General features: G+C 41.4%; 3 protein-coding genes across 3 annotated transcripts; 1 reads left to right on the forward strand and 2 right to left on the reverse strand.

Moving 5' to 3' along the window:
* Positions 1–318: 318 nt before the first annotated feature.
* Positions 319–3,572, reverse strand: hmgn1a (high mobility group nucleosome binding domain 1a). Its single transcript, XM_061719092.1, has 6 exons — positions 3,380–3,572; positions 2,394–2,426; positions 1,538–1,567; positions 1,394–1,444; positions 1,133–1,282; positions 319–1,039 (listed from the first exon to the last, which is right to left on the reverse strand). The coding sequence occupies exons 1-6, from the start codon at positions 3,392–3,394 to the stop codon at positions 974–976; spliced, it is 345 nt and encodes a 114-aa protein (XP_061575076.1). The 5' UTR covers positions 3,395–3,572; the 3' UTR covers positions 319–973.
* A 1,327-nt stretch (positions 3,573–4,899) lies between these two features.
* Positions 4,900–13,212, forward strand: get1 (guided entry of tail-anchored proteins factor 1). The gene is made up of 5 exons (XM_061719095.1): positions 4,900–5,031; positions 5,550–5,715; positions 8,164–8,231; positions 8,488–8,602; positions 11,785–13,212. The coding sequence occupies exons 1-5, from the start codon at positions 4,942–4,944 to the stop codon at positions 11,856–11,858; spliced, it is 513 nt and encodes a 170-aa protein (XP_061575079.1). The 5' UTR covers positions 4,900–4,941; the 3' UTR covers positions 11,859–13,212.
* LOC133442505 (lebercilin-like) lies at positions 12,400–15,213 on the reverse strand. The gene is made up of 8 exons (XM_061720515.1): positions 14,982–15,213; positions 14,577–14,893; positions 14,128–14,370; positions 13,814–13,951; positions 13,159–13,228; positions 12,980–13,077; positions 12,681–12,777; positions 12,400–12,498 (listed from the first exon to the last, which is right to left on the reverse strand). The coding sequence occupies exons 1-8, from the start codon at positions 15,211–15,213 to the stop codon at positions 12,419–12,421; spliced, it is 1,275 nt and encodes a 424-aa protein (XP_061576499.1). The 3' UTR covers positions 12,400–12,418.
* Between the last annotated feature and the right edge of the window lie 173 nt (positions 15,214–15,386).

Here is a 15,386-nt window from a genome sequence, read left to right on the forward strand (position 1 = left end):
TGTGGGTTTTTTTTGTACATGGCCACATCAATGCACCACAATTTATAATAAATGGTCATAAGGTTGGGACAGCATTTAAAAACACTACAACTGTTAAAATTTGAGTTTGGTTGTTTTTTTTAGACACAGCCTTAACTTTGCAGCATCACTATATAATTTTTTATAGTATCATGGTTTATTACACACACACACATCCCTAAGAGACACACTTCCATAGTTTAGGCCCAACAAAATTGAAAAGCCAGAAGTGTACAGTCCAGGCAATTACTCAATGCATTATATATATATATAATATTTCTATTAACAGAAATGGACGCATTTGATAAAGAAATTCCTCTTTATTTTGGCATTTTATACCATCGATAACAAAGTTTTAAAAGGAAACTGTACATTGGTAGAGAAATCCCCCAACCACATAGATGTCCTAATGGAAAAAAACAAAACATGAAACATATACTCAATCTGTAATGCTATAGAACATTACTGAAAACAGGGATCAATGCTCTCATTTGTACCATACATTTGAAAAACAAAAACAACTCAACACACAGTGATTTAATTATTGAGCTTTATGAAAACAACAATTGTGACCACAAATGTTTACCACACAGTATGAAACCCATTCTCGGCCCTAAACTTTCAAACAGTATTCTGACGTACAGATGACAAAACGGTTAAATTGCCCATCACTGAACAAGGCATGATTGCATGTCAGGCACAAATACTCCAACTTTAAGATAAAACACAGACGAGACAAGAATACAATGACAAACGTTCCCTTCCCAGAAACCGCAAAATTGAAATTGTAGTATTAAAAAAAAAAAAAAAGGAACACAAAAAAACAGCAAACGGACCAAAAAAAAAAAAAAAAACATGAAGCAATTATATCCCTAAAAACATTGCTGTCTTAAGAAAATAGTCGATAAAAAATATTCTCTGCATTTTACAACAAAAAAGGCATTGGGAGCACTGGCTACTCTGCTTCTTTGTCCTTTTCAGCCTCTTCCTCCTTTTCATCTGCCTCCTCTGTTGCTTCAGCCTGGAAAGAGGTGACAAGAACAAAACATGGTTCATTGTTTTATCTCTTTGCTACAGTACTAAGTTCCCTCAGAGGAATCCAAACATGCAGTACCTCCTCAGTTTTGGCTTCGCCATTTTCTGCAGGAACTTCTTCTTCTCCCTCTTCTTCTCCCTCCTCCTCGTCCTCCTCTGCCTCGGGTTCTTTCTTCTCTTTTTCTTTGGGCTTAGCTGCTTCTTTCACCTTTTTGGTCTTTGGGGGTGCCTACAATGGAGAGGCAGAATATTCACTTTTACAAAAAGTTTTAAAAAGAAAAAATAGACATGTTTTAACCAGATGCAGTGTTCCGGTGCACTGGAAGGATGCACAATTTACCTTTGTCTTTTCTGCCTTCGCCTTTGGCTTTGGCTGTGGCTCTGGCTCTTTCTACAAGAAAAAAACAAAACAAATACAGCACACATTATACAACTTATACACACAAAAAAAAAATCCATGTAAAAACGGTTTTGTGGAACTTACCGTAGACAACCGTAGAGACTTTCGCCTTGGCTGAAAGAGGGTGGAGGAAAAATGATTTTAATTCAGTCACGCATTAACAAGTAAATGTGACAAAGTTATTTCAAAGTCAGCAAAAAAAAGAAGATGAATTAAAATCCTACTTGTTACTATGAGCTACGAGTTAAGTAGGTAACAAACTATACCTAACAATTTCAAATACAAATATGCGTTGCGTAACATGTTAACATTCACAGAGGCTGTGTTCAAAGCGCCTGGTTTTACAACATCCTTGTTGGAAAACAAAAAGCACACGTGCATATGAGAATGAGACAGACAAAAAAAAAAACAAGCTAAAATTAATTTACAGAGATGAAAAGAAAATATAAAATTAAAGTCATATGAAGTGCATGAAAGCAATAATTAAACATGCGCACACAATAGGTAAGCTTGTGACACTAATTAAACACTTATGGTTAACATGTGCACGTTCTCGTGGCTTCTCAAACTCTGTGTGCCACATTTGCGGTTTTGACTAAAGGCATTTGAGTATTATATAGATTCAAACAAAACAAAGCAAGTGAACACGCTGTACTCTAACAAGACCCTGACTAGCGCCCCCTGGAGGTGAAACTTCCAACCTACATCCCAATAAACTGGATCACATAACACAACCTGAACACTTACTTAAGACCAACCAAAAGGCGCCATGATCCACAACTCAGCGACTAACTTCCAGGATCAAATCTGGCGCGAACTTAATTATGCAAAAACGGATTTGAAACCATGACACCCTTTGATGTTATGATAACAGAACAAAGTGTCCCATTTGGCTGTGATACATGCAGTGAACAGCCTGGATGAAGTTGTGAATACTAACCTCTGCACTTGCATCTGCATCAGCAGCAACAGCCTGTAAAAGACAGAAATGGAGAGCAAATTAGCACAACTGTTTAGGCATGAGCCAAAGTGGGTGTGTAATGTAAAGGGGGGATGGGCACCTCTGCCTCGCCTTAAATCACAAAGAAATTATGCAATCTGTGCTCTTTGGTGAGGGGGTTCAATGGGTTTTTCGGTTGGGTTTTACAGTCTGAGCGCATCTTTGCTCCTTTTTTTGCAAAGTATTTGGGAGAATCGTGACAAATACCGGTGTTATTGTGATGTGGGCCGAGGCCGCAACAGATCACGAGGTCCACGCACTATAACATACAATATTGTGATCGTGTTTGTCTGCAACGTGACTGATCTCGGAGGATCATCACAGTTTTGGTTTCAGCTAACATTAAGCTAACATTAAAACGACCAGTCGTGTCGCTGTCTCCTCAAGGAAGGAGGCATTAGCTGCCATGATGAAACCTAAAGAAAAGAGCTCAAACATGCCCGTCGAGGGGGTAAAAAAAAATATAAACTAACAATCCATCTGATCCGGACTTTAAAAAAAAAAAAACGTTACAACACGTGCATCACACGTGTTTAATGCAAGGATAAGTTCAAACATCCGGTGGCAATGTGGACCTAAATCCCTTGAAGTGGCCACCTTTACCTCGACGACGGTTACACCCCTTTGTTTGATGCAGCACACGTCGAAGAGCATTGATAAATAAACGCGGAAAGGTGTATATTTTATTAAAAAGGGGCCTGCAGAAGGGGGAGGGAGGACATGCGGCTCTGGCTCAGAGAAAAAAGGCGCCACTTCCCGTGTCAACACGACGTCCAGCGTGGACCTGCAGCCGCTTTAGAGCCAAAATACAGGCCAACACACACACTGCTATACTTTAAAAAAACACACTTAAAAGCGTGTTTTAATATGCCACATTTACCGCAATATAAACGGCTTATATATAAACCAAATAAATATAAACTTACCTTTTTCCTTCCCATTGTTGCTTGGATTGTGCGGGGTACACTAACAAAAAAAAGGGAAAAACTGCTTGTTTTTGAGTAAAGTAGGGGGGGAAAAGCTGGCCAACTGCACTCTTGAGCCTACAACTCCAGAACAGTGCACGGTGGAGACTGGAGAGCAGCAGCAGGACTCGCTAATGCCGGATTGGATCTCCCTCTCGGTATATTTTATGCCTTGTCCTACCACCCTACCCGGACCTGCGAGGCCCCGCCCCCCCGCCGCTCTGATTGGCTGAGAGCTGGAGGCAGCAGCGTTTTTGAAACATAACATCTTACCTGTGTGGGCAGGAGAGCATGCCAATCAGCCACGTGACCCCTCGCTGTGTGTGTGCAGCGAGATAATATGGTATTAATTTGTGAATTAACGTAAACCCCTGGCCCTGAATGTGATGTGCTCAAATGAAAAAAGCCCTGGAAAAACTGCAAGACCTAAGACCTAAAAGCATACCTTTAAACTACCATTAATGCCGCGTTCCATTTGTCCTCGGAAGTCGGAATTTCCCAGTTCATAGTCGGAATTTTCAACTGGAACGCCCCTCAAAGTGGGATTTCCTACTGGGAAAGTGGGAGAAGCTTCACCACCTCCGAGTTACCATTCCAAGATGGCTGCCATTCCCAGTTCCCAGTTCCGATTTCCGAGGTAAATGGAACGCGGCATAAGCCCCGCACAAACAAGCCTTACTTGAGTAAAAGTCAGTAGTTTTGTTGGCCAAAGTCTTTCTATTAAATGATAGCTTTGTGTTGGGAACATTTAAGCATTAGAAACTCTTTGTTTGTGTGTGCAGCCGCTGTTCATTGCCGCGTTCCATTTGTCCTCGGAAGTGGGGATTTCCCAGTTCCCAGTTGGATTTTTCAAATGGAACGCCCCTCGAAGTGGGATTTCCCACTGGGAAAGTGGGAGAGTCTTCACCACCCCCGAGTTCACATTCCAAGATGGCTGCCCCGGTTGTAAACAGTAGAAGAGAGCTCTGTAAAAATTCGTAGCGCTTCATTCTAGTTTTGGTCACACTAAATCAGTCGTATACAAGTATTGTTCGGCATATATATGCTGCTATAGTGTAATTTACATTTTTCATGTGGTATATGCGAACTACAAACTTGTTTACCTACTTTGTAACTGGAACGCTGATAACTCGGCTGTGACGTCATTCCCAGTTCCGACTTCCGACTTCGAGGTAAATGGAACGCAGCACATGTGCAGCGAGATATGGTTTTAATTTGTGAATTAACGTAAACCCCTGGCCCTGAATGTGATGTGCTCAAATGAAAAACGCCCTGGAAAAACTGCAAGACCTAAGACCTAAGACATAAAAGCATACCTTTAAACTACCATTAAGCCCCGCACAAACAAGCCTTACTTGAGTAAAAGTCAGTGGTTTTGTTGGCCAAAGTCTTTTTATTAAATGATAGCTTTGTGTTGGGAACATTTAAGCATTAGAAACTCTTTGTTTGTGTGTGGTTTGATGAGCAGGGAAGCTGCACAGCTGCAGCGAGGAGGCAGAGGGAAACGGAAGAAAACATCCAACATGGCGAGCGGCGGTGCGTGGTTCCTCGTCCTGGGCTCCGTGTTTCTGTGCAACCTCATGAAAACATTCCTGCCTACCATGTCATCTTTTGTAAGTAGGGTCACGTTGTTTTGCACACAGGCGGAGACGGATAACTCCGTCATAAATGTTTAGTTAATGCCAGAGCTCGGTTAAAGCCTGAATTATGGTTCTGCGTTAAATCGACGCAGAGCTTACGCCGTAGGGTTACGGCGTAGGGAACGCGGCGACGCGCACAATACGCAGGCCATACGTAGGCTCTGCGTTGGTGTAACGCGGAACCATAAATCACCCTTTAGTGCTGAATGGACGACACGAGTTTAGCATGAAGCAACCTGAGCTAATGGAGGGAGCTGGTTCATCACAGCCCCGGCCAGCTCATCCACCCAAACGGGAAACAATTCATAGTTAAGGAGCCCTTACCATTACGGGGGTGTAACAAAATAAAAATCGTATGACCCAAATCGTTGCCATTCCTATGTACCACGTTTTTATGTTTTTATTGTTGAAGACTGTGATTCACTCCCATTTTGCACTCAGACCCAGACTGTTTGTGTGTTTAGTCTTTTCTTCCCTCCATGTTTCCTCAGCTCTCAAAGATGCTGCAGAAAGATGCTGAGCAGGAGAGTGAGATGAGGATCGAAATCCAGGAGATGAAGAGGGAGCAAGCCTCCATCAGTATGATGGACGAGTTTGCTAGATATGCCAGGTTGGAGCGTAAAATAAACAAAACAACAGACAAGCTGAAAACACACGGTGAGATACAAACTGATCAAACACCAAACACAGAAGCCCATATTCAACAGACTTCTACTGATCTTAAAAAGCAAGTACCCGTGCAGTATAGATGGTGTAAATGATACATCATAACTATCCATCCATCCATCGTCTGCTGCTTATCCGTTCCCGGGTCGCGGGGGCAGCAGTCTCAACAGAGATGCCCAGACTTCCTTCACCCCAGACACTTCCTCCAGCTCTTCCGAGGGGAGTCCGAGGCGTTCCCAGGCCAGCCGAGAGACATAGACTGCGTTTACATGCACTCAATAACCCTTTTAAAACCCGAATATTGGCAATAACCCGAATTTGCACGGCCATGTAAACACCAATAACCCCTTTGAATAACCAGAATTTGCTCATATTCCGGTTTTTAAAAACCCGAATATGACCCCTGGGTTACTCCTTTTAAAACCCGAATATTCGGTCATGTAAACGCCAAACGGAATATCAAACGGAACATGAATTTGTTTTCTGCGCATGCTCTGTTCGCAAGGAATCCTGGTCTTTTGAGTCCAGGAAGTTCTTCTAAACACGGGGAAACGCAAGACCACGCCACACTTTTGGAGTGAGGAGGAGACTAATCACTTCATAAATGTAATGAAGGATATGATCATTTTGGCATTTGTAGACGGTAGAAAGTACGGGGATAGCGAGATTTACAAGAAGGTGAGCGAAAAGTTGCGCAAAGCAGGATTTGTTTTGAATTTGGATACAGGAAGAAGAAGCGGAAATTACGCTATTCACGTTCTCCGCGCGTCGCTGGTTTGATCGGGATATCCCGAATGATTAATTACCATGTATACAGGAATAACCCTGTTTGCTCACGCATGTAAACGGAATATTCCGAATGTTTCAGTAACAGGAATATTAGCAATAACCCGAATTTTGACTGCATGTAAACGTAGTCATAGTCTCTCCAGCGTGTCCTGGGTCTTCCCCGGGGTCTCCTCCCAGAGGGACATGCCTGGAACACCTCCCTAGGGAGACGTCCAGGAGGATCCGGTACAGATGCCCAAGCCACCTCAGCTGACTCCTCTCAATGTGAAGGAGTAGCGGCTCGACTCCGAGCTCCTCCCGGGTGACCAAACTCCTCACCCTATCTGTAAGGGAGCGTCCAGCCACCCTGCGGAGGAAACTCATCTCGGCCGCTTGTATCCGCGATCTCGTCCTTTCGGTCACTACCCAAAGTTCATGACCACAGGTGAGGGTAGGTGCGTAGATTGAATCGTGAGCTTCGCCTTTCGACTCAGCTCTTTCTTCAACACGACGGTCCAGTACATCGACCGCATAACTGCGGACGCTGCACCGATCCATCTGTCAATCTCCCGCTCCATCGTTCCCTCACTCGTGAACAAGATCCCGAGTTACTTGAACTCCTCCACCTGAGGCAGGACTTCTCCACCCACCTGGTTCTCCGGCACGCCACCCTTTCCCGGTGGAGAACCATGGCCTCGGTTTTGGAGGTGCTGATTCTCATCCCTGCCGCGTCGCACTCGGCCTCAAACCGCCCCAGCACATGCTGAAGGTCCCGGTCCGATGAAGCCAACAGGACAACGTCATCCGCAAAAAGCAGAGATGAAATCCTGTTGTTCCCAAACCGGATCCCCTCCGGCCCCTGGCTGCGCCTAGAAATCCTGTCCATAAAAATTATGAACAGGACCGGTGACAAAGGGCAGCCCTGCTGGAGTCCAACATGCACCGGGGACAAGTCTGATCTACTGACGAACCAAACTCCTGCTCTGATCATACAGAGATCGGACAGCCCTTAATAGAGGGCCCCGGACTCCATACTCACTGACCCCCCACAGAATGACACGAGGGACACGGTCAAATGCCTTCTCCAGATCCACAAAACACATGTACTGTAGACTGGTTGGGCAAATTCCCATGAACCCTCGAGCACCCTGCTGACATCATAACTAATTGGCACTAAAACATTCACAAATGACACAGCAAGGTTTTAGAAAGTAAGGAATTATTGCATAGCTGTTATTTTTGATGCTTATGCTCTTATCTACTTTAACACCCGTAGGTTAAAACATTTTATATCACTTTGACCCCCAAAAGGAATATCCTATGGTTTTCTGTTGCTGTATAGATTTCCAATAGTAGATTGATGCATTAAAAGTCAGTCAGCTTCCGGATTTTCTTGTGAGCAAACTGAAATTTTAGATTTTGCATTGTACAGTACAGTACATAGCAGTGCTTTATTCAGCAAATTGCGGACTATAATCTCAACCAGTTTGCTTATCAAAGTGAACTGTCAGACCCTTTAAATGTGAAGCATTTATATAAACTTGTCAAATTCTTACATATGTTTTGGATACACTCAATCCCATCCCAAGATCTTGTTAGGAATGCACTTTTGAAAGGTACAGTGTATTGTCAAATTGAGTATTATAGTTATGTGTTTCCTTTCATTTGCAGTGAAATCGAGAACTGCTCAACAAGCCAAAATGAAATGGGTTGTGAACATTGTCTTTTATATACTACAGGTAGGTGGAGGTAGAATGTTGTATACCTGTATTTATACTGAACCTGTTGATTATGATGTGACTGTGACACCTTAAATGTATCATTATTATACTTAAAAGATGGGCATCTTTCATTTCTCAGCCTTACAGATGCCATTATATTGATTCAAACTGGGTTTTAAATATAACATTTTTAGCATCTTCTTCATCTGCCTTTTGTCTTTGAATAGAGAATACATTTAACTAAATTAACACGTTTCTTTCTGATATTCTTTAGGCTGCACTGATGATTTCATTGATATGGAAGTATTACTCTGATCCAGTCACTGTGGTCCCCAGCAGATGGATTGCCCCAGTGGAGCGACTTGTGGCTTTCCCTACAGGAGTAGCAGGTTGATCTTATTTTCACATTTCATGAAATGTTAGACAATTTAGACAAGGCACACAGAACCATTTATTGATAAGAAATTGTATACGTGATATTACGAATGTGTGCAGTTAGCAGAGGAGTCTGAAACGTGGCGGCCCTCACTAAATGATACTGGTATTAATGGTCTGCAACACTGTCTACAACACTGATTAAATTCAAATGTTCTGCAGCCACCTAAGATTAACGGGCTGTAGATCCAGCTGACGGTAGCTGTCACTTCCCTGAACAAATGTTTAAAACAAATAATTCAAAAGTAGGTCAGAATAGATCTCACAAAAGTAGCATTATTTGGAAATGATTTGTTAAATAAAGTTGTATATCGGTTGTGATCGCAATAATCGGCATATCACAAGCTCTGATAATGTTTGCCACATTCTTTTGCCTGCAGCCTCTCAGGCTCAACCTTATCACTTACAGTCAGAGTAAAGCAGCTTCCGTTTGGATGGGGAAATTATGCAAATAAGAAAATAACGATTTAAGAATATGTATTAAAAAGAGAGAAAAGAAAACTAGGTTGTACTGAATTGTGACCTTTACATTTAAAAAACTTTTTTTTAAGCAATTTTATTTATACGGTACATCTGAAATCTCGATTACATGGTACAGAAGAGTGGGTATCTAAAGCAAGCAAATGTTGATTCTGCCTCAAACTACCATGCACAATACAATCCATCAGCCTCAAGACTGGCCAACTATTTCATATAGCTGTTTACTTGAAAAGTAGCCAACTGTTCTGCTGTCATGGTTATTCATCTTCCCTAATTGTCAGAATTTACCGTACTTAAGTTGGCCACAGTCTGCAGATCAGTAGTAATATGAAGAAGAATTGATTACATCTTTTCAAGAGCCAATGTCCCAGGAGTTGTAAAGCTAAATACCTTGTGAGATTACAGAAGTTACTGGAGTAACTCTGGTCAGGCGATGTTCAGCTGGTCATTTTTCATCATCAGCTTAATATGCAACGTCAAAATGAGAATAGATGAACATCGGCAGGAACGTATTTTTGGCCGGAGGTTCCTTCTTGCAAATGCCCAGTTTGTCATTTTTTTGGCCAGTTGTTCAAACAGTGGACCATCCTCTGTGGTTCCGGACATACGCCAGTTTATGGCGTCCTCGGCTCCAAAACTGTGTAGCTCCTGGATCTCCTCGTCTCCCCCTAGTTACTCATCTTGCAAATATAGATCCTACCTGTGACGTCCTGCTGGTGTTGTTACTCTCATCAGCCGTTTCCTTATTTTATTTAGAAAACAAAAAACTCCCCTGGTGGGTTGTACTCAGGTTACCTGATCAACAAATCCCTCCCACGACCCGCCAAGTTCTGTTTACATTAGACCGTAGTCGCTATTAGGTGAACGCTTGGATGCTCAGGGAGTACTCAGTAGACTCCCATCGCACGCACACACGGCGGGCTCACAGCAGCACTACAACCACGTCAATTACTGGACAGTACAGTACGTAGTATTGCAATACGTACTTTGCTCTTTACTTGTCGACCCGTATACCTGTGACTTAAGATCCTACACACATTTATTTATGTACATGGTATATTTTGATGCTGTTACATGGGCAAATGCATCGTCATTTTAAATTCACACAGGTTCATTTAATTCTGGTTTGGCTGGAAGGCAACAACAGATTTTATGTATATATATATAAACTTTATTACGGGCTCTAGACCCAATATCAAGACATACAACATAAAAAATAAACAACTACATAAACACATAAAACATACTCTTATTCATGAGAGTCTTAAAAGGCACCAATACCAATGTTTCCATAGATAGGATTGATATCTGACAGAACTGCACCTGGGGCTTGTGAGCTTCATTATGATACAGTTTTGTGACTCATCAAGTCGAGACATAAACTTAAACATCAGGTTCCTCAAGAGAGCCAGTAAAGTGCTTAGCCCTGAGTCACAGAAGAGTTTACTAGCACTGCTACTGCTGGGCTTTTTCAGCAGTATCCTCAGACAGTCATTATATGCTACCTGAAGTTTGCGCAGGGTCTCCTTTTTGTAGCTGACCCATAATGGGGCTACATACATAGGGGAGCAGTAAGCACGAAACAAGCTCACTTTCACATCATCAGAACAGTAATGGAATTTCCTGACTAGCATGTTTGCTTGGACATACATTCGTCTCTGCCTGTACATGTCAGCATCATCTTCCATCTTGTCAGTGATTATGTGCCCAAGATATTTTGTACAGAAATCAGAAATCAGAAAGGGGGTTTATTGCCAAGTTTGTTAACACACACAAGGAATTTGTTGTGGTGATGGGTGCAATACAGTAAAAGTAAAAATAAAAATATAAAAGCAAACAAGTATATGGAGATAAAAAAAGAGATAGAATAAAGTAAAATGTATAAACAGAAATGTACAATATGAGGATTAAAAAGTGGCGGATATGAATCTTTACAAAAAGTGACGTAGGATGACAGATGACAGATAAAGATAAAATGTATAAACAGAAATGAACAATATAAACAGAGATGTACAATATGGATAGTAGCATTAGTAATAGCAATAGTAACAAATTAAAAACAAGCAATAGTAACAAATTAAAAACCACTTTTATTTCTGCGTTATTTTGAGTAAGTTCTCTGAGTGTTTTCTTGCTTTTAGACTGCTGTTTATTTATTTCTGGATAATCCAATTTGTAAATTAGTTGCATTAACACCCCTGCATCAATCCCCTAACATCAAAGGGAATTATTCTCTGCCACCCAAGACACTGTTCTTTAACGGTTTAAGACAACTTGATGGCAGTCCAGCATATCTGCATCGCCATGTAACACATTTGCATTGTGTGATAGTGGCGCGTTTGGAGCATCTTCAAATAGCCATTTCATGCTCCACCACTTCTGACCAGTAAGAGGTGATGGGGCCTCATGACTCGGAAACTAAACATAGCATTTCAGATTGAAGTCGACCGTTGTTGCACCTTCTTAAAATGTTATGTAAAACAACGAAAGCCATAAATGAGCATGACATGGGATCTAACTGAAACCTGGTTCACATTCCTGTCAGTTCAGCGTTTGCTCCAGCTACCTTCAAGGCAGAGGGGTTTATCGCATGTACTGTTCTTATCTGTCAGTGAATTGCATCACATTCAATGACAGAGCTGTTCTTTTCTCTTAGGTGGTGTGGGAATCACATGCTGGCTGGTGGTTTGCAACAAAGTAGTCACTTTGGGGCTTAATGTCATCAGCTGAAGACCACTTCTGTGATGTCACAATTTGGATACATGGGTTATGTCAACATTAGTTTGATTATGAAAGCTACTTTGCTTTTCTCCAATGTTGATGTCAGCTGAGGTCAATGCATACTATTGCTGCGTATTTTTAATATCTCAACTTGCAACATTAATTTATTATTGTGAATTTACTTTGAATATTTTTGTTTGAATGGTTTTGTTTCAAAATACCGGTGTGAATGTATTGGTTTCATATTATTTATAAACAAAATGGTTTCAAAATGTTGAGGTATGTGTTTAATAAAAGATGACATGAGAAACATTTTTTTTTAGTCTATCTTTTCGCAACTTTGGAAATTGCCAACAAACAAATCGGATAGATTTGTTTCTGGTAGGAAACCCACAATGGAGAGTGTAGACTTTTTTTTTTGTCAAATCAAAACAAACCAAGAAGTTTCATGAATGTTGGTTTATTCAATTGCCTCACTATAATGCTTTATTAGCTTACAGTTTCCCTCAAACTACCTTTTTACCAAAGTACAGCTGAGACCAGCTTCATGCTCTGCATCCTGCTTTTCATCAGAGACCTGAGGATTTTTCTGAAGCCTCCTTTCCTTTGGCAGTTAGCTGTTTCAGGGGGTCTTCTGGGCCTGACCAATCTGACAACACATGTGCATTTCTATTACTAAGATCAATTTCAGTTTGTTCCATTTCTCTACGGTGTTTGCTATAGAGACCGTTTCCTGCATGAGCAGCACTATAACATTTTATTTCTCCTACTGCACAAGTTCATCCATTGATAGAATTGATTTGCTGCTTATAGTGAATGAAAAGTGCTTACCTGCCAACATCCGAGTGTCCTTTTTGTGGTTCCCTAATGCAGCATTTGATGGAGCTTTTTCCTCTAGAGCTTCTACATCCAAATCCCCCTGACAACTCTGAAATGACATGCTGACTATCAGTATGAAAATATTACTGAAACTATTTGAATAAAAAGTTAAAAGTGACTGAAGACCAAGGAACCAATTCTATTGGGATGACAATATTCAGGAGGAAAAAAAACAAGCAAAAATAAACATCAAACTTTTGTAAAACTGTTTTAACTTCCTTGAAAATAAATTATATTTCCAATATAGGTACCCCAGATGTCTCCTGCTGTTCAGTTATAGAATGTTGTGTCTCCAAAAGATCTGATCCAGATGCTGTGATTTGGGTGCACGGTAATCCATCCTTCTGAACTGTCAACACAACAAAGGTCTTAAACAACCAATAACATTTAGCTAACAGTCTTAAAGCAGTTTTTTTTTGTCTTTGTTTACCTTTTTTATTTGATCCTTTAATGTATCTGTGCGAATAAATGTAATGTTGTTTCAGTTCCTTTTCTTTGTCCTGTTTTAGGAAAAATAGAGCATTTACATTTTTGCTTATTCAGACCGGTTGTGACATCTGCCAGTGACAAAACTCTGCAATCTGGAATTAAATTAAAGCTTCAACACATTTTAAAATCTAAAAATGAACTATTAGATCTGAGTGTAATTGGTATCACCAGGCATGGATTACAAACAGAGTAAACTCTGTGTGTAAAACGCTGATCGAGACATCTCTCACATACTCACTGGCCACTTTATTAGGTACACCTGTCCAACTGCTCGTTAATGCATATTTCTAATCAGCCAATTTCTAATCAGCCAATCACATGGCAGCAACTTGATGCATTTAGGCATGTAGACGTGGTCAAGACGATCTGCTGCAGTTCAAATTGAGCATCAGAATGGGGAAGAAAGGTGGTTTAAGTGGAAGGTGTACCTAATAAAGTGGCCAGTGAGTGTAGATGCTCGGTTTGACTCTTTATTCGTATAATTTGCGAGGAATCTTTACGATGGAAAACTAACAAATAGTGCAGTTCATTGGAAATACTCATAGATTTAGCAGCTATAATATGAAAGAGAACATTGTCAGTTTATTTGATCGTACCTGGATTTCTTCGCTTAGCTGAGAAATTTGCCATTGCTGGTAAGAGGATAACATTGTCGCTTCTTTGATCTTCCTTTGCTCGGTTACTATTTGGCGTTTGAATGAAGCTTGGCACAGGGCAAGATTCTTCTCCATCTCCTACAGTGCAACAGAGTAGTGGAAAAATATAATAAATGATTTAAAGTTAAGCATATTAGCCTGATAATCTGTAATTTTAGGGTGCAGCCATGTCACTGACAAGAGCTGTTAAGTGTGTCACAGTTGCATCATTTTCACATTCATGCATCACCAGTCCTTCCCCTGCTTCTCCATACCTGTATCCTGCTTTCCTTGTCCTCCAACTTGGCATAGGCCTTGGCCAGGCTCAGAGAGAGCTCCTCCCTCTCAAGCAGATGCTGGTCCTGGCTTAGCAGCTTCAGATGCTGGAGATCGACCTTTGTCTCGTGAAGCTTGCTCTCTGTGGCCTGTAGCTGTCTTGTTGCATTGTCCCTGGAGATGCGAGTTTCACGGAGCAGCCCCTTAAGGGCTCTGGTTTCCTTGTTGTGCTTCTCTAAAATCTACAAAACAAAGACAAAAATAATGTGAACATGATGTTGGTGTCCCTGGGGATGTAAAATTACACAAGGATTATGCAGGCGTTGGTGAAAGATTCGGTTGAAATAAGTTTTCCTGCCAGACAAGAACAAGAGCGAACCACAACAGGATTTAGATATGTGATAATGATGTACATCTCGGTGAGGATCAGGAGTCAGGAGCTTCGAACCTGAGGAATGCTACTCTCTGAGTCTTGATGGCGCTGCAGTGCCACCGTATAGCGATGCTGGATCTTCTTCAACAACTTGTTCTCGGTCCTGACCTCACTCAGCTCCTGCTGCAGAGCCCACACCTGACTTTTCAACTCCTTGACGCAGATTGTGCTGGCAGAATGGACATTTGATGTCGACACCTGCTGGGGCTTGATTGGAGGCAGCTTCGTGGATTGACCGGTTGTTTGGAGGGTGTGTCCCTGAGATCTTGCAGTGTTTTTCTCAACAGAATTGTCTTGTACGGAGGGTTTGGACGTCTCTTGGACATTCTTACCTAAAGAAAAGAAGAAAAAAGGAGTTCAATTCATACTGTGGACACCATTATCACTGTATGCACATTAAATCATATACATGAAAAGTACCTTTTTTAAATCCAGATTTCTTTGATTGTTTCCACTTCGGCGATAGATGGTTATCTAGAGTGTTTATAAGGAGATTGTCCTTGCGTCCAGATTGAGGAGCATCAGAGTCACAGTCCAGCCAGGAGGGAGTGGACCACCTGGAGGTATCTGAGCTCCAGGCAGCATCACCATCACCAACACCATCACCCTCCTCGTTGGCCTTCTGCACGAGGCTCAGCTGCGTCTTCTTCATCTTTAGAAGTGAAGTAATGTCGACGAAACTTAATTAAGATCCGTTTTTAAGTTAAAAACAGAAACAAAGCTTAAGATAAGTAAAGGTCCACACGAAGAGGAAGCATATAACTGTAGTCCAGTTACACTCTGCCAATGGATGCATATAGAATCCCACACAATTTTGTTGTTTTT

This window comes from Cololabis saira, chromosome 4 (genome assembly GCF_033807715.1).
Source record: "Cololabis saira isolate AMF1-May2022 chromosome 4, fColSai1.1, whole genome shotgun sequence".
Lineage (NCBI taxonomy): Eukaryota > Metazoa > Chordata > Actinopteri > Beloniformes > Belonidae > Cololabis > Cololabis saira.